The sequence below is a fragment of the Carcharhinus amblyrhynchos genome, chromosome 34 (genome assembly GCF_965287045.1).
Source record: "Carcharhinus amblyrhynchos chromosome 34, sCarAmb.v2.hapA, whole genome shotgun sequence".
Classification (NCBI taxonomy): domain Eukaryota; kingdom Metazoa; phylum Chordata; class Chondrichthyes; order Carcharhiniformes; family Carcharhinidae; genus Carcharhinus; species Carcharhinus amblyrhynchos.
This window is the reverse complement of record NC_137357.1, coordinates 6,238,788-6,265,605: the sequence shown is the minus strand read 5'-3', so window position 1 is coordinate 6,265,605 and position 26,818 is coordinate 6,238,788. Positions and strand designations below refer to the sequence as shown.

At 49.5% G+C, this 26,818-nt stretch overlaps 1 protein-coding gene across 1 annotated transcript; it reads left to right on the top strand.

Moving 5' to 3' along the window:
- Positions 1–26,010, top strand: LOC145361357 (FHF complex subunit HOOK interacting protein 2A-like). Its single transcript, XM_080217038.1, has 17 exons — positions 1–181; positions 1,938–2,016; positions 4,496–4,665; positions 4,774–4,878; positions 5,065–5,187; positions 6,724–6,933; positions 8,479–8,675; positions 9,119–9,236; positions 10,575–10,651; positions 11,632–11,824; positions 13,160–13,323; positions 15,703–15,843; positions 17,576–17,666; positions 18,443–18,586; positions 21,711–21,851; positions 22,838–22,938; positions 25,665–26,010. Exons 1-17 carry the CDS (start codon positions 137–139, stop codon positions 25,765–25,767), a joined length of 2,202 nt encoding a protein of 733 aa, XP_080073164.1. The 5' UTR covers positions 1–136; the 3' UTR covers positions 25,768–26,010.
- The last annotated feature ends 808 nt before the right edge of the window (positions 26,011–26,818 follow it).

Sequence of the window (26,818 nt, the reverse complement as noted above, 5' to 3'; positions counted from 1 at the left end):
CCTGTCTCTCTCTCTCTCTCTCTCTGTGTGTGGGAGCCGGGCCGGGCCGGGCTCTCTCTCTCTCTCTCTCTCTCCGGCTGGGAGAGCCTCCCGCAGCCGCCGCGGGGCCCGGAGCCCGGAGCCGGGGAGCGGGGCGATGTTCAGCAAACTGACAGCGCTGCTGCAGCAGGCGGTGGAGACGGTGAGAGCCCCGGGCCCGGCTTCAGCCCCACAGCCCAGGCCCCAACACCCAGCACCGGCCCCGGGGGAGATGGGGGGGGGGGAAGCGCCTGGGAGATCAGTGTGGGGGGGTCAGTGTCTACAGGATCAGTGTCTGAGGGGGGGTTCAGTGTCTGGGGGGGGCGGGGGTCAGTGTCGACAGGATCAGTGTCTGAGGGTGGGTCAGTGTCAGGGGGATCAGCATTGGGGGGGGGGGTCAATGTCTGGAGGGGGGATAAGTGTCAGGGGACTCAGTGTCTGGTGGGGGTCAGTGTCAGTGGCTGGGGGGGGGTCAGAGTGGGGGGGGGTCAGAGTGTTGGGGGGTCAGAGTGGTGGGGGGGTCAGAGTGGGGGGGGGGTCAGAGTGGGGGAGGGTCAGAGTGGGGGGGGGGGTCAGAGTGTTGGGGGGGTCAGAGTGGGGGAGGGTCAGAGTGGGGGGGGTCAGAGTGGGTGGGGGGGTCAGAGTGGGGGAGGGTCAGAGTGTTGGGGGGCGTCAGAGTGGGGGGGGTCAGAGTGTTGGGGGGTCAGAGTGGGGTGGGGGTCAGAGTGTTGGGGGGGTCAGAGTGGGTGGGGGTCAGAGTGGGGGAGGGTCAGAGTGTTGGGGGGGTCAGAGTGTTGGGGGGGTCAGAGTGGGGGGGGTCAGAGTGTTGGGGGGGGTCAGAGTGTTGGGGGGGTCAGAGTGTTGGGGGGGGTCAGAGTGTTGGGGGGGGTCAGAGTGTTGGGGGGGGTCAGAGTGTTGCGGGGGGGGTAAGGGTTCAGTGTCTGGGGATGTCGATGCTGCCTGGAGGGTGGGATCGTGTGTGGGTGATCAGTCCTGTCTGGATGGTGGTCTGAGGGGATGTGTACGGTCCAGGATGTGTCTGGGGTGGGCAGTCAGTGCTTCTCTGGGAGGGTAGGTGCTGACGGGGGTGTGGGTGAGATGGTCACCACTGTTTGGGAGGGTCGGTACTGTTGATGTTGGGGGGGGTGGGGTCAGTATTGTCTTGGGGGTGCGGTCAGTATCATCTCAGGGAGGTGGGGTCAGTATCGTCTCGGGGAGGTGGGGTCAGTATCGTCTCGGGGAGGTGGGGTCAGTATCGTCTCGGGGAGGTGGGGTCAGTATCGTCTCGGGGAGGTGGGGTCAGTATCGTCTCGGGGAGGTGGGGGTCAGTATCGTCTCGGGGAGGTGGGGGTCAGTATCGTCTCGGGGAGGTGGGGGTCAGTATCGTCTCGGGGAGGTGGGCTCAATGTTGTCTCAGGATGGGTCAGTGCTATTTGAAGGTGGGACATTGCTCTATGGGGTATGGGGACAGTGTTGTCCAAGGGGAATGGGGTTAGTGACTCTCAGATGGATGTTTGACAGAGGCAGAGGTGCAGCAGGAAGTGCTTGACGCTGCCTTGGTCCTGCCTTCCACCCTCACATGGGTCAGGGGAGCCTGGAGCGTGATCAGCAGAGCATGGCATGTGCCCCCCAACACTGGGATGTGCCCCAATAATGCTGCTTCAAACAGATTCACCTCTTTCTAAATGAAGAGGGGCCTGACAGCTCCTGCATAAAGCACGTTGGCTCCCTAGATGTAATCTAAATGAACGGATGGATCTTTCTGTGATGTCCCTGATCCCGCAGCTGGGAAAAGCTTCGCCTGCAAACTCAGTGTTCCTTGTCTCTATTTCCTCTCTGACACTGAGAGGACGTTCATGAATAGATTGCTGTTTCCTGGAGTAATTACACTGTGATAAGTTTATTGTTTTCTCTCCAAGGATGAAGAGCCCATTCAGCTGCTGGACTCCTTCATCGGCCACTGGAAAGGGATCACCAACTATTACATTGTGACCACAGGTATAGCTTCCTTTCAGCTGGGCTTTGACTGTCAAAAGTTTACAAAGCAGCTTAATGAGGTGGAATGCACATTGTTCCAGCACACTATTACACAAAACCATGGGATTGGACTGGATTATTAATAATACAGATTCACTCTACCAATGTTTACATTCATAGGAACATAGAAACTAGAAGCAGGAGTAGGCAATTCAGCCCTTCGAGCCTGCTCTGCCATTCATTATGAATTCTCAGCTGATCATCAAACTCAATATTCTGATCCACCCTTCCTCCCATATCCGTCGATCCCTTTAGCCCCAAGAGCCACATCTAATTTCTTCTTAAAATCACACAATGTTTTGGCCTCAACTACTTTCTGTGGGAGTGAATTCCACACATTCGCCACCCTCTGGGTGAAGAAATTTCTCCTCGCTGTGCTCTCTCTGTTAACTGCCTAGGATGACAGGAAGTGAGGAAAGACATTATGATTGGCAATTCCTTCTTACTGTCCGTTCGAGGGATGGATTCAATACTGAGCCTTTCCTCTTCCTTAAATTATCTTGCGCTCCTATATTATCATTGTGCTGTTTGCACAGTGGTTCATTAATTCATAAGACATAGGAGCAGAATTGAGCTATTTGGCCCATCGGGCCCGCTCCACCATTGAATCATGGCTTATATGCTCCTCATCCCCATTTTCTTGCCTTCTCCCAGTAACCCTTCAACCCATTACCAATTAAAAATCTGTCTAATTTACTCACTATCCCAGCATCCATTGCACTTTTTGGGGTAGCGAATTCCACAGATTCACAACCCTTTGGGAGAAGTAATTTCTCCTCAACTCTGTTTTAAGTTTGCTGCTCCTTATGCTAAGACTATAACCTCTTGTCCTGGAATGTCCCACTAGAGGGAGCACCCGCTCCATGTCTACTTTATTCATACTGTTTATCATCTTGTATAGCTCAATTGGATCTCCTCTCATTCCTCTAAATTCCAGAGAGTACAGGCCTAAACTTTTCAATCTCTCTTCATACAACAAATCCCTCCATTCTGGAATTCATGTAGTGAAGCTCCTCTGAACCCCCTCCAATGCCATTAGTTCTTTCTTAAATAAGGGTACCAAAACTGTGCACAATACTCTGGATATTGGGAGCGGCACAGTGGTTAGCACTGATGCTTCACAGCACCAGGTACCCGTGTTCGATTCCCAGCTTGGGTCACTGTCTGTGCGGAGTTTGCATGTTCTCCCCGTGTGTGCGTGTGTTTCCTCCCACAGTCCAACAGACATGCTGGTTAGATGCTAAATGCTCCCTCAGTGTAACCCGAACAGGCACCAGAGTGTGGCAACTAGATTTTCACAGTGACTTCATTGCGGTGTTATTGTAAGTCTACTTGTGACACTAAGAAAATAAACTCTTTTCACTTTGAATTTCAGGTGTGGTCTCACCAGTGCCTTGTACGGTTGCAACAATACTTGCTTACCTTTATATTCTACTCCTTTAGCTATAAATGCCAACGTTGCATGGTGAAAGCTATCATTGCTGTCACATTGAATGCTGAGGGGGAGGCAACTGATAATTGGATTGCAGTTTCAGCACCTAGTCCTGCTGTAGAGTTATCCTGAAACAGTGAGTGGCTGCCCTCAGTTTGGGTCCATCTCACGTTTCAGTGTGTCAGTGTCATGGTGTAATCAGAACATGAAAGGAAGTTCTTTACGACCTTCAATACTGGATTGAGTCCACTGCTGGTGATAGATCCGAAAGCATGGGGGATGCGATACTGCTCACTCTCCAGGATCCTGAGCTCCTGACAAAGTAGAAAGGGTTGAGACCTTCAGGTTTCTTGGTGTCCAGGTCAACAATAACCTGTCCTGGTCCCCCCCATGCCAACACTACAGTTAAGAAAGCCCACCAACGCCTCTACTTTCTCAGAAGACTGAGGAAATTTGGCAATGTCAGCTACGACTCTCACCAACTTTTACAGATGCACCAGAGAAAGTACTCTTTCAGGTTGTATCACAGCTTGGTATGGCTCCTACTCTGCCCAAGACTGCAAGGAGCTACAAAAGGTTGTGAATGTAGCCCAGTCCCATCACTAGCTTCCCATCCATTGACTATCTACACTTCCCACTGCCTCGGAAAAGCAGCCAGCATGATCAAGGACCCCACACACACACTGGATGTTCTCTCTTCCACCTTCTTCCTTCAGGAAAAAGATACAAAAGTCTGAGGTCACGCACCAACTGACTCAAGAACAGCTTCTTCCCTGCTGCCATCAGACTTTTGAATGGACCTACCTCGCATTAAGCTGATCTTTCTCTACACCCTCACTGTGACTGTAAAACTACATTCTGCACACCCTCCTTTCCTTCTCTATGAGCAATAAGCTTTGCCTGTGTAGCGTGCAAGAAACAATACTTTTCACTGTGTACTAATACATGTGACAATAATAAATCAAATCAAAACTACTGGAAATGTTTGGATGTTGTGCTTCTTTGCAGATGACACCCTCCCTGTGAAACAGACAGACATCCCATGGCGTCTAAGGCAGATGCTGGACATTCTGGTTTACGAGGAGAAGCAGATGGAAAATGGAGAGACAGGGCCATGTATGGAGTACCTCCTGCAGCACAAGATACTGGAGACTCTCTGCACACTGGCCAAAGCTGGGGTAAGGACGGTGAGGGCGGGGGGGAGCTGTTCTGTGTGCCACTGTAACAGCACCAACGCTGTGTGCTCTGACAATGAGTGACGTCTCCCTTTCTGTGTGTTTCCGCAGTATCCCCCTGGCATGAAACAGCAAGTGCTGCTCTTAATCACCAAACTATTAGGGCAGATTCAGCAGCCTTTGCTGCCTCACATCAACGTGCACCGCCCTGTGCAGGTAGGTACAGTTACTGCCCTGCCCCGCTGCCAGTGCCTTCTCTTCAATAGAGTCCACTTTTCCTGCCTCCTTCTCGAAAGCTTGTACCAGTTCTATCTAAAGATGACCAAGTGCAGTTTTGTTGCTCGTCGTCACCTGTGCAGCCCGTGCCTGACGGTGCCCGTCTTTTCTCTCTCGTTCTGTTAGAAGTTAATTCGGTTGTGCGGCGAGGGCCCGGGATCCAAAACAGAAAAGGAGGAGGTGCAGTTTCTGACCACAGTCTGTGCAAAACTCAGCCAGGATCCCTACTTGATCAATTTCTTCATTGAGGTGAGTCCAGTTCCACACAGCAAACTGCAGTGATCTGGATTGAGGACACTTCTTTTGGGAGTTGGATCTGCAGGTTAGCAACGCTGGAAGCTGTTTGCGTTGTGGTTTTAGCCTGACTGAAGACTTGGCGCAAAGTGACACTGCTTCCAGTGCACAAGTGTGCCCCCATTCACAGCGGTTGCTGCATCGAATCCCAACAGTGCATAACCACCCTCCTTCTCCTGTTACCCGTGCTGTGGGCAGGTTGATTTTCTTTGGGCACTACAGTGGTTAGCACTGCTGCCTCATAGCGCCAGGGACCTGGGTTCAATTCCCAGCTTGGGTCACTGTCTGTGCAGAGTCTGCACGTTCTCCCCATGTCTGTGTGGTTTCCTCCAGGTGCTCCATTTCCTCCCACAGTCCGAAAGTCATGCTGGTTAGGTGGATTGGCTATGCTAAATTGCCCCTTAGTGTCGGGGGACTAGATAGGGTAAATGCACAGGGTTGCGGGGATAGGGCCTGGTTGGGCTTGTGGTTGGTGTAGACTCGATGAGCCGAATAGCCTCCTTCTGCACTGTATGATTATATGATTCTTCACAATGCATCCCTGTTCAGCAGAGAGCTGCCGGAACTTGTTGTGTGCTGGTCCCACCAACAGTCCGTAAGCCTCCAACATACTTGCAGCCAGTCCCCACAACACAGGGAGTGGGGAGAGAGCAAGGATGTTGCTGATCTCACTGGGGACTGACCATCTCCATGTTTCGAGATGGCGCTGGAGGCAACTCTTTGCGAGCTATGCCTGTATGGCTAGCACCCCAAACAATACGTCTCAATGTATCTCCGTAAATCAAATCAAATCCAAGACCTTGCGATTCGCAGGTACTGTGTATCCAAATACCCATTCCACCTTTCTGATCTGATGTTAATCTGCCCCCCTGACTCACAACCTCCTAATTTGAAGACTAGCAGGAGAGGTTTCCTGGAGGCTCAAGGCAATTTTTATCTCCTTAAAGTTATTGATTTATCAGTGTCACAAGTGGCCTAGTTGCCACACTCTGGTGCCTGTTCGGGTTACACTGAGGGAGAATTTAGCACCTAACCTGCACATCTTTCGGACTGTGGGAGGAAACCAGAGCACCCGGAGGAAACCCACGCAGACATGGGGTGAATGTGCAAACTCCGCACAGACCCAAGCCGGGAATCGAACCTGGGTTCCTGGCGCTGTGAAGCAGCAGTGCTAGCCACTGAGCCATGTTAAAATGTCTGCTCCCTCTCAATCTCCGAATATGAAGAATAGCAGGGGAGTTTTCCTGGATACTCAAGCCAATATTTATCCCTCCAGTCAACATAACAAAGATACACCAATTATCAGATCACCATATTTGTTTCTGGGAGCTTGCTGTGCGCAAATTGGCTGTCGCCTTTCCTGCATTATGGCAGGAACTTTGAAAGTCCTTTGCTGGCTGCAAAGCTCTCTGGGACATCTGATGGTTGTGGAAGGCGCAGGGGAAATATTGAGTCTTTGTTTTCTTTTTCAATGAGCTCTTGTGTTTTCAGAAGAAGAATCCTGCTGATTACAGAAGATTGCCGTCCTGCTCCTTGGAGGAGTCCAGAGGTCAGCAAAACCATGCCAGCGGGACGGAATCGCCAGCGTCCAGCTCTTCCCAAGGGGTCAGCTGCTCGCAGCCTGACCAATCTCCCGAGGGGGAAGGCAGCCAGCGAGAACAGAACCTGCACAGTGCCCTGCTGACTCTGACTGCAAGTGAGGTAGATCCAGCAATGCTGTATGTGACAGGCAAGAGGGGTCTCGGGGGACTGAGGGGGGTGGGGGCAGGGATTGGGATGGGGGGTCGGGGGGGAGTGGGTTTGAGGGCTTGGGGGATCACGAGATTGGGACCATTGGCGAGTCAAATCATTTCATTTGTTCATCCCTGAGAGAATTTTGTCCTTTAGAATAAAAGTGAATCATTCTGCAGGCGTACTGTACCAAATAAAACCCTGATATGCCTCTCGTGGTAGCAAACTGATTGTTGTAAGGATAGACAACTGACTGAAATCTTCATAAAAGTTACTTTTCACCCCTGCTGATCAACTCATTTATTTATCAGTGCCACAAGTACGATTACATTAACACTGCAATGAAGTTACTATGGAAATCCCCTAGTCGCTACACTCCGGCACCTATTCGGGTACATTGAGGGGGAATTTAGCGCCTAACCAGCACATCTTTTGGAGTGTGGGAGGAAACCGGAGCACCCGGATGAAACCCATGCAGACACAGGGAGAACGTGCAGACTCCACACAGACAGTGACCCGAGCTGGGAATCGAACCCGGGTCCCTGGCACTGTGAGGCAGCAGCGCTAACCCACTGTGCCACTGTGCTGCCTGTGCAGATCAAATTAATGAAAATTCTCTCAGTTACCAAAGGGTTTGAGAAAGGGCAGTAATTGAATAAATATTGCCACACGATCGAACAGCTGTTCCTTTAACTCTCTCACTTTCTCAGGAGGCTGTGATGGGGAGGTGTGTGTGTGTGTGTGTGTGTGTGGTCAAATGGGAACTCACATCATTCAGAAGCAGGGAACAGTGACCCCAAGAGGCAGTTTCACCATGCATCAAACATTAAGCTCTTGTTTTTGTGAATATATTAACAGCATGAGAAATTAAGTATTTGTCACATTTACATCACATCAAACCTTTATAAATATGGGTTCTGCTCGGTCTGATCAAGTTTAGAATTGCACGGTATGGAGGTCATTAACTGTGAGGAGAAGTTGGAGAAACTTGGTTCGTTCTCACTGGAACGACGGAGGTTGAGGGGCGACCTGATGGAAGATTATGAGGGGCATGGACAGAGTGGATAGTCAGAAACTTTTTCCCAGGGCGGAAGAGTCAGTTACTAGTGGGCACAGGTTAAAGGTGCGAGGGACAAGATTTAAAGGAGATGCACAAGGCAAACTTTTTACACAGAGCGGGTGGTGAGTGCCTGGACCTCGCTGCTGGGGGAGGTAGTGGAAGCAGATACGATAGTGACTTTTAAGGAGCGTTTTGAAAAATATATGAATAGGATGGGAACAGAGGGATATGTTCCCCGGAAGGGTCAGGGGTTTTAATTCAGATGGGCAGCATGGTCAGTGTGGGCTTTGAGGGCCGAAGGGCCTGTTCCTGTGCTGTAATCTCCTTTGTACTTTGGTGACATAGGTGTTTGCTGTTATAAATGTGAGCAGGGGGTTCAGAATGCAACAAAATTGCGCGCGTGAGATTTTAAATATGCTGCGGACCTTCATCACATGTACGTTCTCTGTATTTAGAAAACTCAGTATGCACTGAAGGCCTGCGAAGGCTTGCTCCTGTTGGCCATGCTCCCAGAGGAAGTGGCAGCACGGTACATGGTGGAAAGCACAGCGCTGTGTCGCACACTGACCAACAGACTGTCTGATCTCTACAGGCTGATACCGGACTCCGTCGACCCTGGACAAGTTGAGGTGTTGGGAAGAGTAAACTGGCGGTAAGCGGGGCTATTTCCGTTCGTGAATTCGGGGGTGGGGTGGGGTAGGGGGGCAGGGGAGGGGCAAAGAAACAGGAAAAGCTCCAGCTCCTTATCAGGATTTCGCCAAGGGCCTCTCGCACTGAATTACTTCTGAAATCAGAACAGAAAATGCTGGGGAAACTCAGCAGATCTGGCAGGAGAGGATGACACAGAGTTAACGCGTTGAGTCCATTTGACTCTTCAGTTAGTTCTGAAATTCAGCTACTTGTGGATGAGGAACTTAAAAGTATGAGGTGGGAGTGGGTGGCGGTGGGACCAGACATGACTGCTGTGTCAAAGGGCTGGCACACGCATGGCAGCCTGAATGGCCTCCCACTCTGCCTTAGGTTTCTCTTGAGGCTGTTTTGGTGAGGGTTCTGCTGGATGCTGACGCTGTGCCCTGCTTTGCTCTGCACCCGCAGGTCGCACTATGCTGCCAGTCGGGCAGAAGATGCTGATTCCTTTCCAGGTAAAGAGGCTGTGATGTCTTGCTTCTCGTGGTTGGATTACTGTGACCAGCTGGTGAAGGAGGCCCACCAGGTAGGTGCCCGTCAGCAGGCGTACGACTGTGGCATGTCGCGGGGGGAAGAGGATTTCAGCTTGTGTATTCGCAAACTCAGAAATGAGTGGGTTTCAGAGGGCGAAAGCCACCAGCCTCCCCTCTTCTCTCACTTACACACACACACACACACACACCACCACTGTTCTATTCCACAAAGCCTAACGCTGCAGGACTGCAGCAGTGATGTGTGGGGCTGCAGGACAGAGGTAAGAGGATGTTGATGGGGGGGTTTCCCAGCACCAAGAAGGCTTCAGTCTACCCCCCCCCTCCCCATCTTGTTGCTAAGCTTTAGCGCGGAGCAGTGTGAAGGAGTTGAGACTGCAGTTGCATCAGGTGGGAAAACGGCCCCGCAGTGCACCGACGCTCTTCTGCAGAGAGCCAGGCGATGCGTTTACGACGTGGTATTATAATGGATAGCATGTCATCCTCATTAGCTGAGAAAGATCCAGCCTTCTCATTTTGAAATAATTACTGTTTTCTGAAAAGCAAAGATGCATCAGTACGATGGCACAGCTGTTTAGCACTGCTGCCTCGCAGCCCCAGGGACCCGGGTTTGATTCTGGCCTTGGGTGACTGTCTGTGTGGAGTTTGTATGTTCTCCCGTGTCTGGGTGGGTTTCCTCTGGGTGCTCCGGTTTCCTCCCAGTGTCCAAAGATGTGCAGATTAGGTGGATTGGCCATGCTAAATTGCTCCCCCCCTTCGTGTCCAAAGATGTGTAGGTTAGGTAGATTGGTCATGCTAAATTGTCCCTTAGTGTCCAAAGATTAGGTGGATTGGCCATGTTAAATTGCCCCCTCCTTAGTGTCCAAAGATGTGCGGGTTAGATGGATTGGCCATGCTAAATTGTCCCTTAGTGTCAGGGAGATTTGCAGGGTAAATATGTTGGAGTGAGGGTGGGATTATTGTTGGTGCAGGCACAATGGGCCAAATGACCTTCTGCACTCTAAGGATTGTGCGGATGCTATGATGAGCTCCACAGTAGTTAGGAAGATGAACAGAAATTGACCGTTTACCTGCTGCAAAGTGTGGAGTTTTCACTGAGAGAGTGCCCACTGAACTCTGACGCTTCTTTCTTGAAAGAGTAGGCTGGTGATCTCGTCAAGTTTTGCCCTGGGACTGTTGCACCCATTTCAGCTGCTGATGATCCAGTGCTCCAGGCTGTGAGCTTGGTGGTGCAGTACAAACCTGTCATTACCCAGCTCATTAGCGTGAGGGGGGGATCCTGACTGACAGACACTGTGCTGTATGATACTCAATGGCGGCCTATTTCCAGGTTGAGTGAGTATAACCTCCATTCCCTCTTCCAATCCCTACAGGTAATTGCTGCTGCTGTGGTCCAGGAAATGAGGAGGTGTTTCTTTGTCAAAGTCTTGGAGCCGCAACTCTTGCAGGTGTAAGTAGTTGTTTTTCTCTCTCTTTCCAACGAAAAGTGTGATCCACGCACCAATTAATTTGAATTTCTACCTGCTGTGAGAAACCACAGCAGATGAGTCACATTTAGTGCGACCTCTGAACCCTTCCATCAGAACTCACCTTGTCCCTGCCCTCTCTGCTAGCATATCCCACCTGCCTTGTTTCACTTCCTCCATCATTGTATCTGTCCAGCTGAAGAAGCTGATCTTATGCCAGCTCCATTCACCGACATCACTGACTACTGAGTCTTGAAAAGCTGCAGTCCGTGTGCTGCAGTTGCACCCACGTTGCTGTTTAGGGAGGGAGTCCAAGGTTTTGACCCAGCGACAGTGAAGGAACGGCGATATATTTCCAAGTGTGGTTGGTGAGTGGCTTGGAGGGGAACTCGAAGGTGGGAGTACTCCCATGTATCTACTGCCCTTGTCCTTCTAGATGGTTGAGGTCATGGCTTTGGAAGGTGCTGTCTAAGGATCTTTGGTGAATTGCTGCAACGCATTGTGTAGATGATACACACTGCTGCTAATGACAGTCGGTGGTGCAAAGAGCGATGTTTGTGGATGGGGGGCCAATCAAGCGGGGCTGCTTTGTCCTGGATGGTGTTGAGCTTCTTGAGTGTTGTTGGAGCTGCACCCATCCAGGCAAGTGGGGAGTATTCCGTCACACTCCTGACTTGTGCCTTGCAGATGGTGGACAGGATTTGGGGGAGTTGGGAGGTGAGTTACTCTCCACAGGATTCCCAGCCTCTGACCTGCTCTTGTAGGCACAGTATTTAGATGGCTGCGTCCAGTTAAGATTCTGGTCAGTGGTACCTCCCAGCTGGGAGGTGTCAGCTCCAATCGGTGTGTCAAAGATTTATTTGAACAGAGAGCTGGACTTGTGTATCTTTAGTAAAAGCTACTGCCCTGATCAGCGCTTTCTTGCCCGTGATTGATAGTTGTCGACCTTGTTTGCCCTCCGCAGGTCTGAGGTCGGGATCCTCTCGTCCACGGCGCTGCTTATGGGGGTCATGAATCACATTACGTCACCCCGGTTGCTGGATGAACTTGTTCTCTTCTTGCTGGGAGCAGAGAGAGAGGCAGAGGTGCCGATGGACCCGGCCTGCCACCAGTTGCGTTACCAGCTAATAGATCGCTGCAACCACCTGTCCGACGAGGTGAGGTCACAGGTCAGCCCGGAGACAGGTCACAAGTCAACATGGGGAGAGGTCACAGGTCAGCCCAGGGAGAGGTCACACGTCAGCCTGGGGAGAGGAGCCACGTCAATGTAGGGAGAAACTGCAAATCAACATGGGCTGAGGCCGCAGGTCAGCACAGGGAGAGGTCACCGCTCAACATAGAATTTACAGTGCAGAAGGAGGCCATTTGGCCCATCAAATCTGCACCGACCACAATCCCACCCAGGCCCTATTCCTGTAACCCCACGTATTTACCTTCCTAAGCCCCATGACACTAAGGGGCAATTTATCATGGCCAATCAACCTAATCCGCACACCTTTGGACACTAACGGGAGAAGTCGATAGCCAAATCAGGAGAAGGTCACAGATGCTACCTCGTAGTGCCAGGGACCCGGGTTCAATTCCCGGCTTGAGTCACTGTCTGTGTGGTGTCTGCACATTCTCCCCGTGTCTATGTGGGTTTCCTCCAGGTGCTCCGGTTTCTTTCCACATTCCAAACATATGCGGGTTAAGTTGATTGGCCGTGATAAATTATCCCTTAGTGTCAGGGTAAATTTAGCTAGGGTAAATATGTGGGGTTATGGGGATAGGACCTGGGTGGGATTGTGGTTGGTGCAGACTTGATGGGCCAAATGGCCTCCTTTTGCACTGCAGGGAGTCGAGGATTCTATGATCACTGCAGGGAGAGATCACAGGTTAGTACAGTTTAGCCAGCAGGGAGAGGTCACAGGTCAGTGTGGTTTGGCCGGAGGGGGTGTCACAGACAAATAGTAAATACAAGGTTATTTCTTAGTGTCACAAGTCGGCTCACATTCACACTGCAGTGAGGTTGTTGTGAAAACTCCCCAGTTGCCACACTCCGGTGCCTGTTCGGGTACACTGAGGGAGAATTTAGCACCTAACCCGCACGTCTTTCAGGGTGTGGGAGGAAACCGGAGCACCCGGAGGAAACCCACACTGACGCGGGGAGAACGTGCAGACTCCAAACAGACAATGACCCAAGGTGGGAATTGAACCCAGATCCCTGGCGCTGTGAGGCAGCAATGCTAACCCACTGTTCCAACTGTGCTGCCCTGAATTGAGGTCAGCATGGTGAGGTTGAGTCTCTTGCGCTCATTCAAAGGTAAGTCAGCTTCTGTTGAAGCAATTGTTGCTCAATGCAGCTTCAGTCGGGCTTAGCTGACAGCATTCTGATGTTGAGTCAGTTGCTTGGGTCCATCTCAGAGTGTGAGTTTGTGAATACACAAATAGGTTGTGAGGTTCACCACGTGTGTACGGTTGTGTGAGTGAGCATGTCTTCTGTTTCCTTGCAGATCAGCATGGCCACACTGAGGTTCTTTGAGCAGCTCCTGCAGAAACCTCAGGAACACATCATTTATAACCTGGTGCTCCGGAATCTGAGAGGCCGCTGCTACATTGGAAACAGTACCGGGCACGAGGACAGAGCTGTGGAGAGTGAACAACTGGAAGAAAACGAGTAAGATTCAGCGATGGTGTAAAGCTTTGGCTGGGTTCAAACTGGTTTTCTTCCTTTGCAAATCTGGCTGGGTGTAAGCTCGGTGACTTACCTGTGTTTCTCACTCACTGCCTTTGCTCCTGTTTGAGTCTGGATCAGGAGCAATGGGAAGGGTTGTTGTTTCTGCTGGTCAGTGATTCACTCAGCCTGTATCACGACACCAATATCTGGAGCTTGAGGCAGTTGAAAATGAACAGGAGCTTCGACGTAAACTTTTAAGTGGAGCCTGCAAGGTTTTGTAGTGGACATCAAGGAGGTTCCATGAAAACGAGAAGGTTAGGGATGACAGATGTTCAGACCTTAAGACACAGGAGCAGAATTAGGCCACTCGGCCCATCGAGTCTGCTCCACCATTCAATCATGGCTGATATCTAATTCATCCTCATTGCCTGCCTTTTCCCCATAACCCCTGATTAAACAAGAACCTATCTATCTCTGTCTTAAAGACACTCAGTGACCTGGCCTCCACAGCCTTCTGGGCAAAGAGTTCCACAGATTCACCACTCTCTGGCTGAAGAAATTCCTCCTGGTCTGTTTTAAAGGATCGTTCCTTTAGGCTAAGTTTGTGCCCTCTGGTTCTAGTGGAAGCATTCTCTCCATGTCCGCTCTATCCAGGCCTGTAAGTTTCCTGTAAGTTTCAATAAGATCCCCACTCCTCATCCTTCTAAACTCCAACCTGGAGGCCTCAACCGTTCCTCATACGACAATCTCTTCATTCCAGGGATCCAACTTGTGAATCTCCTCTGGACCCTTTCCAGGGCCAGCACATCCTTCCACATCTTATTGTGCGTGAGTGGTGCCGGGTGCCTGGGCGCTTTTGAAACACGACCTTCACACTGATCCCAGGATTGGGGATTGCACTGGACACAAACTCTCACAAATGATGTGAGGCCAACTATTGACTCTGCATTCAGGGGTCAGATTGCTGACTTGAGTTACCCTGCCTCTCCTGTGTCGTTACGTGTGTGCTCAGGTCAGCGCAAAGTCACAGCAACGTGAAACATCGGCTTTGAGACGGGTCATGAATTCTCCGCTGTCTGGGGGAAATGAGAGATCCTTTATATGTTTCGCCCTGTTTGCTTCAGTGTGCGCAAAGTCTCCATTTTAAGATATTTCTGCCAATGCAACCAATTCTGCTAAGCTTAACAATTGACTGCTGACTTGACGACATGTAGAATCAGAAGGCTAAAGGTTAGCTAAAGATTTGACTGCATTCCTGAAGGGTACACAATGCAGGCAAACACGTTTTTCATAACAGCAGCTGCAAGGATTGTTTTTCTAAGACAGGAATAGCCTGCGGAAAACACTTCCAGTGGTGGGATAAGGGTTGAAATATGTTTTGGTTTCAGAGTGTGTGTCAGTTGTTTGAAGATCCTGTTCGGTTCAGTGTATTCATGTTCAATACAGGGAGTGTCTCAAGAAGCAAGTCTCCAAGATTGCTTTCTTTTCACTTCTGTCATATTCAACTTTTTAGGTCTTCACAGAATCCCTACGGTGCATAAAGAGGCCATTCAGCCCATCGAGTCTGCGTCAACCACAATCCCACCCACACCCTATCTCCGTAGCCCCAAATATTTACCCTGCTAATCCCCTGACACTTAAGGGGCAATTTTGCATGGCCCAATCAACTTAACCAGCACAAATTTAGACTGTGGGAGGAAACCCACGCAGAGCTGGGGAGAACATGCAGACTCCGCACAGACAGTAACCCGAGGCCAGAATCAAACCTGGGTCCCTGGCGCTGTGAGGCAGCAATGCTAACCACTGTGCCACCATGTTGCTCCACTCTGTTCAATAAAACCATTTTAAAATTGTACCAAGTGCTGTCCCCTTGTCTCTCCAAACGAAAGAATGGATCCAACAGGAATTTTTATTTATTTCAGCATCGGAATATGGAGTCGCTGGCATAGCGGTAATTGTCCATTCCGCGTTTTCCTAGTGATCTAGTGGAAGCATTTAAGTGGCTTGTTAGACTATTTCTGAGGGTACATAACAATCAAGCACACTGCTGTGGGTCTGGAGTCAGATATAGGTCAGAGCCAAGGCTAGAATTGAACCCGGCTCCCTGGCGCCGTGAGGTGGCATCTGTGACCTCTTCCTAATAGTGACCCAGATGGGTTTTGGTGACAACCCAGTCGTACCAGTACTAATATCAGCTTTTTATCCTAGAATTAATTTATTGAATTTAATTTCCTCTCTGGTGGGATTTGAAGTTTGTCTCTAGATTATTTGATCAAGTGCCATAAACGCTATCCTTGTCTACCATTGAATAATGGTGAGCTTGCTTCATTGAGCCAGAAATGGAGAGAGATCTGATTTCCAATCATTTTGCTTTTTCAGAGACTTGGAAGAAGATCCATTCTTCACTGACATCTACACAGGGAGCAGATTCCCAGCATCTGACTGGCTTGTTCCACCAGTAACCACACAGGAGGCAACTAAAGCTGATGGGAAACCAGAGGTTAACCGAATTGTCAACAGGTGAGTGCCCTATCTCGGGTCTCTATTCTCCATGGTGAGTGCCGTATCTCAGGTGTCCATTCTCGATGGTGGGTGCCGTATCTTGGGTTTCTATTCCCGATGGTGAGTGCCGTATCTCAGGTCTCTATTCCCGATGGTAAGTGCCGTACCTCGGGTTTCTATTCTCCATGGTGAGTGCCGTATCTCGGGTCTCTTCTCAATGGTGAGTGCCGTATCTCGGGTTTCTATTCTCCATGGTGAGTGCCATATCTCGGGTTTCTATTCCCGATGGTGAGTGCCGTATCTTGGGTTTCTATTCCCGATGGTGAGTGCCGTATCTCGGGTTTCTATTCCCGATGGTGAGTGCCGTATCTTGGGTCTCTATTCTCGATGGTGGGTGCTGTATCTTGGGTCTCTATTCCCGACGGTGAGTGCCATATCTCAGGTTTCTGTTCTCCATGGTGAGTGCTCAGACTATAGTTGTGTATCTGCGTTGCAAGTGTCCATATTTCTGAGCGACCGAAAGGATCGAGGCATAGAATATTGCTGTGCAGAAAGAGGTCATTCGACCCATCGAGTCTGCACCAACCACAATCCCACTCAGGCCCCATCCCCATAAACCCATGTATTTACCCTTGCTAGATCCCCTGACACTAAGGGGCAATTTAGCATTTTCAGTCCATCTAACCCGCACGTATTTGAACTGCAGGAGGAAACCAGATCACCCGGAGGAAACCCACGCAGGCACGGGGAGAATGTGCAAACTTTACACAGGCAGGTTCTTGGTGCTGTGAGGCAGCAGTGCTAACCACCGTGCCACCACGTCACCCACTGTGCAGAGGATCATCCTAGAATTTCTCAATGGTGATGGGAGGTTGACCGGAGAAGAGCGTGGTCTTGGAGTGCATTAACTGACCTGGAAAGACTTATATCTGTGTAGCGTTTTTCACGTAGCCGGCACGGTGGCACAGTGGTTTGCACTGCTGCCTCACAGTTCCAGGGACCCGGGTTCGATTCCTGGCTTGGGGCACTGTCTGTGCGGAGTCTGCACGTTCTCTCCATGTCTGCGCAGGTTTCCTTGGGATGCTTCGATTTCCTTCCACAGTCCGAAAGACGTACGAGTTAGGTGCTAAATTCTCCCTCGGTGTCCCTGAACAGGCGCCAGGGTGTGGCGACTGGGGGATTTTCACAGTGACTTCATTGCAGTGTTAATGTAAGCCTTACTTGTGACACTAACAAATAAAAAAAAGCATGATCACTGTTTGTTTTAATGTGCTTTACAACCAATGAAGTACTTTATTGAAGTGTAGTCACTGTTGTAATGTAGGAAATACAGCAGCCAGTGTGGGGGTGGCACACTCTCCCAAACTAACCAGATCCCTTGTTTTTGTGATGTTGGCAGAGGGATAAATATCAGTCTGGATACTAGGAATAATTTCCTTGCTGTGCTTCGGAATCGTGCCGGGGTATTTTGTTGTCCACCTGGGAGTGCACACGGGCCCTGTGGTTTTAATCTGTGATCCAAAAGGCAGAATGTCCAAAGGTGCAGCGTGCCTCCAGTAGTGCACCGGAGTGTTAGCCTGGAATTCTTGTGCTCGAGTGGAATTTGACTTCATAACCTTTTGTCTCGGGGACAAGAGTAGTATCGATTGAGCCACAGAAGGCTGAAAAGAGATGGTGAGAGGAAGGACGGTAAGAGTCCACGAGGCTGGTTATGTTTCACGACTTTAACTCCAGTGTGTTTGTGTTGCAGCTTCTTGTGTCTTGTTCCTGATGCCGTGAAGACCTCTCACCTTGTGGCAGGCTGCGGCTACGACACTTATCTCGTGGATGCACATCGAATGGTAAGCTGCCTCCTTGACTTGCTGGTGCGCGGGTATGGTTACCTGTTCCGGGACTTTCAGAGTTTCGCTAAGCCAACCAATTGATAGTGAGAAATTTGTACACAGTGTCAAAAAACTAAATGTGCAGGGTTACGAACTCCATTTGTGAAACTAGTGTAATGTTTTGGAACACATGATTCTGGGATCACACTTCTGCAGCAAGAAGGAAGCTGTACCCTTTCTGTGTCAAAGATACACAGGCTCGCCTGATTAGTCCCCAATGTGTGGGCACAGGGGGCTCGAATGTCACTTGGTCGAACTTGAGGCTTTTTTTTTAATTCATTTGTGGAACAGGGGTGTCGCTGGCTGGGCCAACATTATTGCCCATCCCTAGTTGCTTGAAGGCTGTTGAGAGTCATCCACATTGCTGTGATTGTGGAGTCACATGTAGGCCAGACCGGGGTAAGGATGGCAGATTTCCATCCCTAATAACATAAGTGAACCAGATGGGTTTTTCCAACGATTGACAATGGTTTCGTGATCAGTTGATTCTTTACTCCAGATTTTGTTTTATTGGATTCAGATTCCACTATCTGCTGTGGTGGGGATTCGAACCCAGGTCCCCAGAACATTAGCTGAGTTTCTGGATTAATAGTCTAGTGATAATACCACTCGGCCATCGCCTCCCCTCAAAACTGCAGCTTAAGATCACAATTTGGTGTGTGCTTCCCAAGACATGACGCTACCCGCTGAGGCCAGATTGAATTCCAGGCTTTATACCTTTGTGTGCTCTGTAGTTCCAGGGTTGCTGTATCAATGCCAGGGAGTGGAAATGGCCATTTGTCCCCAGCCATTTGGAAAGCTCTGACCCAGGCGGGATATTTTATGAGGGAGATTTCTTGAAAGTCCTCTTTGACCGAATGGCACAGATCCTGCAGCAGGTAACTTGCAAGCAAAAAAGGAACAATGAAATCTGAGATAATAATAGATTGTTGTTGCTTTTTGAATTTCATCAAATAACGTGTTGCGGGGATCGTGACCTAGTGAATAAATGTGAGATTATCCACTTCAGTAGCAATAATAGGAAGACAGATTATTAGTTGAATGGGTGTAAATTGAGAGAGGTACTCAGCGAGAACTTGGAGTCTTTGTGCATCAGTCTCTGAAAGTGAGTGCGCAGGTACAGCAGGCAGTAAAGAAGGCAAATGGTATGTTGGCCTTCATAGCGAGAGGATTTGAGCACGGGGATAGAGATGTTTTATTGCAATTACTAAATAGGGGACTTTCAGTAACTCCATTGTAGTGTTAATGTCAGTCTACTTGTGACGAACAAATCAATAAACTTCAAATTGTATTGGGTATTGGTGAGGCCACACCTGGAGTATTGTATGCAGTTTTGGTCTCCTTATCTGAGGAAGGATGTCCTTGCTATAGGGGGAGTACAGTGAAGGTTTACCAGGCTGATTCCGGGGATGGCAGGTCTGTCATATGAGGAGAGACTAAGTCGGCTAGGATTATATTCACTGGAGTTTAAAAGAGTGAGAGGGGATCTCATAGAAACTTATAAAATTCTAACAGGGTTAGACAGGGTAGATTCAGAAAGAATGTCATTACTGAGGGAACACTGCATTGTCACAGGACAGTCCTGAGGAAACACGCACTGTTGAAATACCATTGCTGAGGGAGCACCACAATGTTGTAAGGCATTGTGAGTCAACACTGCACTCTCTCAGGGGAAGTTCTGAGGAAGTGGTGCACTGGAGGTCGGATGAGATGTTAAACTAAGGCCCCATCTGTCCTCTGGTGGGTTTAAAAGATCTCATTAATTAAAGAAGATGGGAGTTCTTTTAACACCTAAAAACAGATTATTTGACCATTATCTCATTACTGCTGTGGGATCTTACTGGGCTGATTCCTACTCATAGAATCAGAGAATCCTACAGTGCAGAAGAAGGCCATTCAGTCCATCGAGCCTGCACCGACCACAATTTTGATGCATTTTGGACGGAATAATGCAGAGAGGAGCTATGTGATAAAAGGTAGGCCGATTAGGAGTATAGACGTACAGAGGGACCTGGGAGTGCAGGTTCACAAATCCATGAAGGTTGCGTCACAAGTGGAGAACGTTGTTAGGAAGGCTTATGGGATGTTAGCCTTTATAGGAAGGGGCTTAGAGTATAAAAGCTGCCGTCTAATGCTTCAGTTATACAGAACGTTGGTTAGACCGCATTTGGAGTACTGCGTCCAGTTCTGGTCACCTTATTACCGGAAGGACGTGGAGTCTCTGGAAAGGGTGCAGAGGAGGTTTACCAGGATGTTGCCTGGCATGGGGGGATTGGGTTACGAGGAGAGATTGAAGAGACTGGGGCTATTCTCCTTGGAAAGACGGAGATTAAGAGGGGACATGATAGAGGTATATAAGATACTGAAGGGAATAGATAGAGTTAATAGTGAGAGACTGCTCCCTAGACTGGGTACGAACACGAGAGGTCATCACTTAAGGGTGAGGGGGGGAGGTATAATTTGGAGGTAAGAGGAAGGTTCTTTACGCAGAGAGTTGTGGGGGTCTGGAATGCGCTACCGAGTAGGGTGGTGGAGGCAGGAACGTTGGACTCGTTTAAGATGCAGTTAAATAGGCACATGAGTGAAACAAGAATGGAGGGATATGGTAGGGGCTATTAAATAGGGTTAAACCTCGGGAGACACCGGAAGGGCAGGCTGTATGATTAATATTTTTTGTCTTTATTCCACAGGCGGAGGTCCACCTCGTGTCAAGCGAGGGGCATGCACACGGCGGGTCGTGCGTGGGCTGCTCTTGGAAGTCCAGGAGTGGCCTAGTACTTCATGTCGGTGTGTGTGCTTGATCCTGGATCGATAGACGGGCGCCACAACAGCTCAGTGACTAGCACTGCTAGCTGTGCAGATACATGGATTTGGGTCTGTGTCTGTGGGAGTTTGTGCATTCTCCCTGTGGTTGCGTGGGTTTCCTCCGGGCACTCCGGTTTCCTCCCACACCCCAAAGATGTGCTCTTAGGCTAATCGGTTTCCACCAAATTGACACTATTTCTTCCCTGAATCTGACTGAGTAGGGTCCCATTCGTAGACATGCAGGGTAAAATAGGTGTAGGGTGATGCGGCGGCGCGGGCTCGTTGGGCCGAAGGGCCTGTTTCCCGTGCTGGGTTGTTCTTTGTTCTTTGTTCTTTGTTCTTTAATCCCTACATCCAGGATAGGGCCTGGGTGGGATTGTGGTTGGTGCAGACTTGATGGGCCGAATGGCATCCTTCCACACTGTAAGATTCCACGCTTCTATCCTATAACTCCATGCATTTACCCCAGCTAGTCCCCCTGTCACTAAGGGGAAATTTAACACGGCCAATCCACCAAGCTTACACATCTTTGGACTGTGGGAGGAAACCAGAGCACCCGGAGGAAACACGCGCAGACACGGGGAGAATATGCAGACTCCGCACAGACAGTGACCCAAGCTGGGAATCGAACCCGGGTCCCTGGCACTGTGAGGCAGCAGTGTTGATCTTACTGATTAGCTTTTAAAGAAAGGACACTGTTGTCTGTAAGACGCTGTGGCACAACCCTAAATCTTTAAAGGTGCTACAGAAATTCAATCTCTCTTTCTCAGGGAGTCGGTGACTCTTCACAGGCGGGTGATTAGTCAATGAGCTTCTACTGATTGAGAACAACTAACATTTATCAACTCCCTTCAAGTAGAAAGAAAGACACCCAAATGCTTTGTGAAAACTGTGAAAAAGCCTGAATGCTGAGCCAAAGGAGATGTGAGGTGACCAGTTGCTTGGAGGAGGCAGATGGATGGTTGTAAGGGTGAGAGGGGAGTGGAGAGATGGAGAGGTTCAGGGATTCTAGCTGTTTAACAATTCTCTATCATTGAGTGATCCTCCACTGTGGTCAGGTATTTCAGAAATTACTGTTGGTAATGTTTAGCACTCAATACCTCTCCCTGCACTTTAATTAAATAGCTTTTCTCTTTAAACTAAACAGTATAAGTTTGATTGTGCCGAACATTACGCTCTACGTGTTTTCCCTTCCAGCCGTACGACTTGAATTTGCAGATCACGTCGGTGATATCGAAAGTTGCGCTCTTCCCTCACCCTCACCTCCACGAGTATTTACTGGACCCGTACATTAATCTCGCCCCTGGCTGCCGGTCTCTCTTCTCTGTCATTGTCCGAGTGAGTACTCTCACCTTGTGCTGTGATTGGTGTACCTTCCTCCAAGCGACCATGAGGGTCTAGGGTGGGCTGCAGTTTGTGCCGAATTAAATAGGCAGCTGCGATCGTGATGGAGACGGGAAGTTCTGCAGCTGATTGAGTGGACAGTCCAAACCAGCCTCCCATCCATTGACTCCGTCTACGCTTCCCGCTGCCTCAGCAAAGCAGCCAGCATAATCAAGGTCCCCACGCACCCCAGGCACACTCTCTTCCACCAGGAAAAAGATACAACTGACTCAAGAACAGCCTAGAATTATAGAATCCCTACAGAGCAGAAAGAGGCCATTCGGCCCATTGAGCCTGCGCTGACAGCAGTCCCTCCCAGACCCTATCCCATGTATTCACTCCACTAATCTCCCTGACACGAAGGGGAAATTGAGTATAGCAAATCAGCCTAACTTGGAGTGTGGGAGGAAACTGGAGCACCCAGAAGAAACCCACGCAGACACTGGGAGAATGTGGAGACAGTGAACCAAGGCCGGAATCGAACCTGGGTCCCTGGCACTGTGAGGCAACAGAGCTAACCACTGTGCCACAGCTTCTTTCCCACTGCCATCAGATTTTTGAATGACGAGTGTGACTAGAGGACAGCATTGAAGTGGTCTGAGTATTAGTCTCAGCCTCTGGATCCCTCATCCAGTAGCATAAGACGGACTGACGATCTGCCCTCCAAAATGGCCAAGCGAGGCACATGGAAAAGCACTGTGGGTGCACGTACACCACAGAGCCGTGGTTCAAGAGCGCAGCTCACCACCCTCATTTTAAGGGTAATTTGGGTGGGCAATAAATGCTGGCCTTGCCAACAATGCTCATTTTTTTTCCCTGCAAGAAAGAATAACCTGAAAACAAAATCAGTTGTTGACTTCCTTTAAAGGGGCCTTTTCCGAAACAGGTCACCATGTCACGATTACTGTTATTGGAACTGTCTGTTGTCTGCTTTGTCTCAGGTAATCGGAGATCTCATGCAGAGAATCCAGAGAATCTCTCAGTTTCCTTCCAAGTTATTGCTGGTCAGAAGACAGCTGATGGGACTGGAACCTGAAGATGTGTAAGTGACATGGAATCATTTTGAATCTTCCTGTTATTCAGTAAGTTGTGTGTGTGAATTATAGAATCCTACAGCACAGAGGAGGCCATTTTGCCCATCGAGACTGAACCAACCACAATCCCAGCCAGGCCCTATCCCCATAACCCCATGCATTTATCCTAGCTCGTCCCTTTGATGCTAAGGGGCAATTTAGCATGGCCAATCAACCGAACCCACACTTCTTTGGACTGTAGGAGGAAACCAAGAATTTCAGGAATAGTTTTTCCTTAAAAAAATCCAACTGGATTTCTCCTGACTGGGTCTGGCCTACACGTGACTCCAGTCTCACCCTCTACACCTCATGCCCTCTCCACCTTCTCGGGGCAATAAATGTCAGGTCTGCCAACTTCGCCAACATCCTGCACTTGGGGTGACCCAGTGGTTAGGGTGGCACAGTATAACCAAGTGGGCAGCAAAACCAGGAACCTTTTAAGGAAATTTCACAGTAACTTCATTGTAGTGTTAATGTAGCCTTACTTGTGACTAATTAATAAACTTTTAAACCGGAGCACGCGGTCACGGGGCAGAATGTGCAAACTCCACAGGGACAGTGACCCAAGCCGAGAATCGAACCTGGGTCCCTGGCACTGTGAGGCAGCAGTGCTAATCATTATGCCACCCCTGTTCAAACTATTATCAAAGAGGACCTTTGTCAAAGGAAGCATTTCTCTGACACTGATGAATCTTGTACCTTTAGAATGAGGGTGAAAATGTGCTCCAGATCACTGCGTTAGAATGAGCAGAGTTTTGCTTCTATTTGTTCAGAAGCTGCAGTTTTGAATGACACAGGTGCACAATTGCCATGATTGAGGGTGGCTTGTGGCTGGGAGTTCTTTGAAACCTCTGCTTTTCTGTTTGATACTTTTATTCCAATCCAGGAAAAAAAACAATTCAAATTAAATCCAATTCCTGGTCCCCATGTAAGGGACAAACAAGATCCAAGCTGAGGCATTGCACCCCACCTTAAGTTCAATCAAACAAGACCCATGCTGACAGGATGCGGCACTGCACCGCATCCCAGGCTTTATCTTAGCCAAAAGGCCGAGATGGCTTCATAAAATTACACCAGGTAAAGCCTCAGTTTAATCTCATTGGCTACGCTCATCCTTTACTCTACCCAGGCCTGGGTAAACCAGCGTCGCAGGCGTCAGCACACCTCAAAATGCAATGGGCTAGCCTCGTCCCCTGCCTGATCATGGTTTCACCCACAGTGTGATATGTTTGGGTCTGCAAAGTCAGCACCTATTCATGAAGCCATCCATTGTGTGGCACTCAGTTTGCAAACCCCATCCCTACTGCGGATGCTGGAATCTGAAAGCAAAAGAGAAGAAGCTAGAAAGTTTCAGCAGCATCTGTGACGAGAGAAAAGAGCTGACGTTTTGAGTCCAGATGACCGAATAATTTGCTTTGACAAAGGGTCATCTGGACTCGAAACGTCAACTCCTTTCTGTCCTTACTGATGCTGCCAGACCTGCTGAGATTTTCCATCCCTACTGTCCCTCTCTTCTTAGTATGCAACCGCCCCTGTCCCCCTCCTCACTTCATTAAACATTTGTACATCTCATTTCAAGATTAAATTTTGCATTCTGTTCCTTTGCGCCCACATTTTGGATGAAATTAAAGTTTATTTACTCGTGTCAAAAGTAGGCTTACATTAATACTGCAGTGACGTTATTGTGAAAATCTTCCAGTCTCCACACTCCTGTTCGGGTTACACTGAGGGAGAATTTAGCACCAAACCAGCACATCTTTCGAACGGTGGGAGGAAATCGGAGAACCCGGAGGAAACCCATGCAGACACGGGGAGAACATGCAGACTTCTTACAGACAGTGACCTGAGACAGGAGTCGAACCTGAATCCCTGGCACTGAGAGGCAGCAGTGCTAGCCTGTGCTGTCGAAGGATGCCATTCGGCCCATCGAGTCTGCACCGACTCTCTGACACAGTCTCTGATCCCGGCCCTCTCCCCAGCCTATTCATGTAATACCATGCCTCAACCCATCTCATCAAAGGGGCAACTTAGCATGACGTCTTTCAGACTGTGGGAGGAAATCCATGTAGACATGGGGAGAACACACAGACAGTGACCTGAGCTGGGAATCGAACCCTGGCTCTGTGAGGCAGCAGTGTCTGCCACTGAAGAAACCATTCACGGAGCCCACATAAGGTACAAACAAAGTCAAGATATTGAAACATCCATTCCAGGGCAGTTTGAGCAGCTATTGAGGGAGCTGGTTTGTGCTTTTCGCTGGAGTTAAAAGGCAAGAGGACAATGGGTGGCACGGTAGCGCAGTGGTTAGCACTGCTGCTTCACAGCTCCAGGGTCCTGGGTTCGATTCCTGACTTGGGTCACTGCCTGCGTGGAATTTGCACATTCTCCTTGTGTCTGCGTGGGTTACCTCCAGGTGCTCCGGTTTCCTCCCACAGTCCAAAGATGTGCGGGTTAGGTTGATGGGCTATGCTAAGAAATTGTCCCTTAGTATCTAGGGATGCATAAGTTAGAGGGATTAGTGGATGTAATATATGGGGATGGGGCCTGGGTGGGATTGTGTTTGGTGCAGACTTGATGGGCCTCTTTGTGCACTGTAGGGTTCTATGTTCTAGGACAGCATCATTTAAATTTGGGGTTAAACAGCTCCATCGCCGTCTTCAAATATAAAATGTGTGTTTTAATGTGAATTTTGCAGGGTGGATCACGCCACGCTACTGAAGGCTGTGATTGTCTTGGAGGAGTTCTGTAAGGAGCTGGCTGCAATATCATTTGTCAAATACCCATCGGAACCGGACTAAGCTCCAGAGTGGCCGCAGTGCCTTTTCTCAAGAGACCACTGAACTGTCACTGGACATTGTACACGTTCTCCAGCACTCAGACAATCCGTCCCTCTTTCAGTTTTCTGTTTTAGGTTCAACTGACTGTACGTACGTCACGGTGAGGGCTTTTGGAAACTTTTCTTCTTCTCCTTCCCGACTCCCATCTTAAATTTGAACTGTGGGATGAGCCTGCGCGCGGAACGGTGTGTGAAAGACTTTGGGGGGGGGTTAATTGCCTTTTCGTGCCGGTGGAACGCAAATCCTGCCAAAGCAGAGGTCAGCCTCAGAAACCCGAGTGATGGCTCCTTCCCCACTGTCCCCCCCCCCCCCCCCCCGACTCCTGCTTTATACTTGTATGTGGCTCAGGGCATGTAAGGTACAAGATCCATGTCTGGCAATGTTTTAAAATAATTAATTATGTGAAATGTTGTGAACATTTCAGAGGTAAGGGGTTGCACAGTTGGAAGTTTTATTTATGTGTAAAGATGACCGCATCATGTGAAGATCCCCCTCCTCCCACCTGTATTGTTATTATTTGTAGATAGACTGTTGATGCTGGGAGATGAAAGCGAATGGTTTTAAATTCAGCTAGTTGTTTAGAGAATGTGTCCCTTGTCACAAGGAGGAGTTGGTGTATGTTTTAATCACAGCCTGTAACACCAGCTGCCGGTAGCTACAAACATTTTATTTTGTGATTAAAAGGAAAAGATTGACCATATTGTATTTCAAAGATTTTTTTGGGGGGGGGGGGGGGGTGGAAATACAACCCTGTCACAGAGGCAGGACTGAGGCAGCACTGCCATGTCCGGGGGGCAGCACTGAGGTGCCACCCTGTCGGAGGGTGCAGGAGTGAGGGAGCACCACCCTGTCGGGGAGGGCAGCACTGCCTGTCATGGGATGGGAGAGCAGTGCCACCCCATTTGAAGGGCAGGACTGAGGGAGTGCCACCTTGCCAGAGGGGCAGTACTGCTGTGGGGGGAGGGGGGGCAGCACTGAGGCACCGCCACCCTGTTGGGGTGGGCAACAGTGA

What these genes read in the sequence shown, in the direction of transcription:
- LOC145361357 (XM_080217038.1), top strand. Translation starts at nt 137, where the DNA reads ATGTTCAGCAAACTGACAGCGCTGCTGCAGCAGGCGGTGGAGACG. An exon ending in TGGCACAGATCCTGCAGCAG is followed by an intron (nt 18,587 to 21,710) that starts GTAACTTGCAAG and finishes TTTCCCTTCCAG; the next exon opens with CCGTACGACTTGAATTTGCA. An exon ending in GGACTGGAACCTGAAGATGT is followed by an intron (nt 22,939 to 25,664) that starts GTAAGTGACATG and finishes TGAATTTTGCAG; the next exon opens with GGTGGATCACGCCACGCTAC.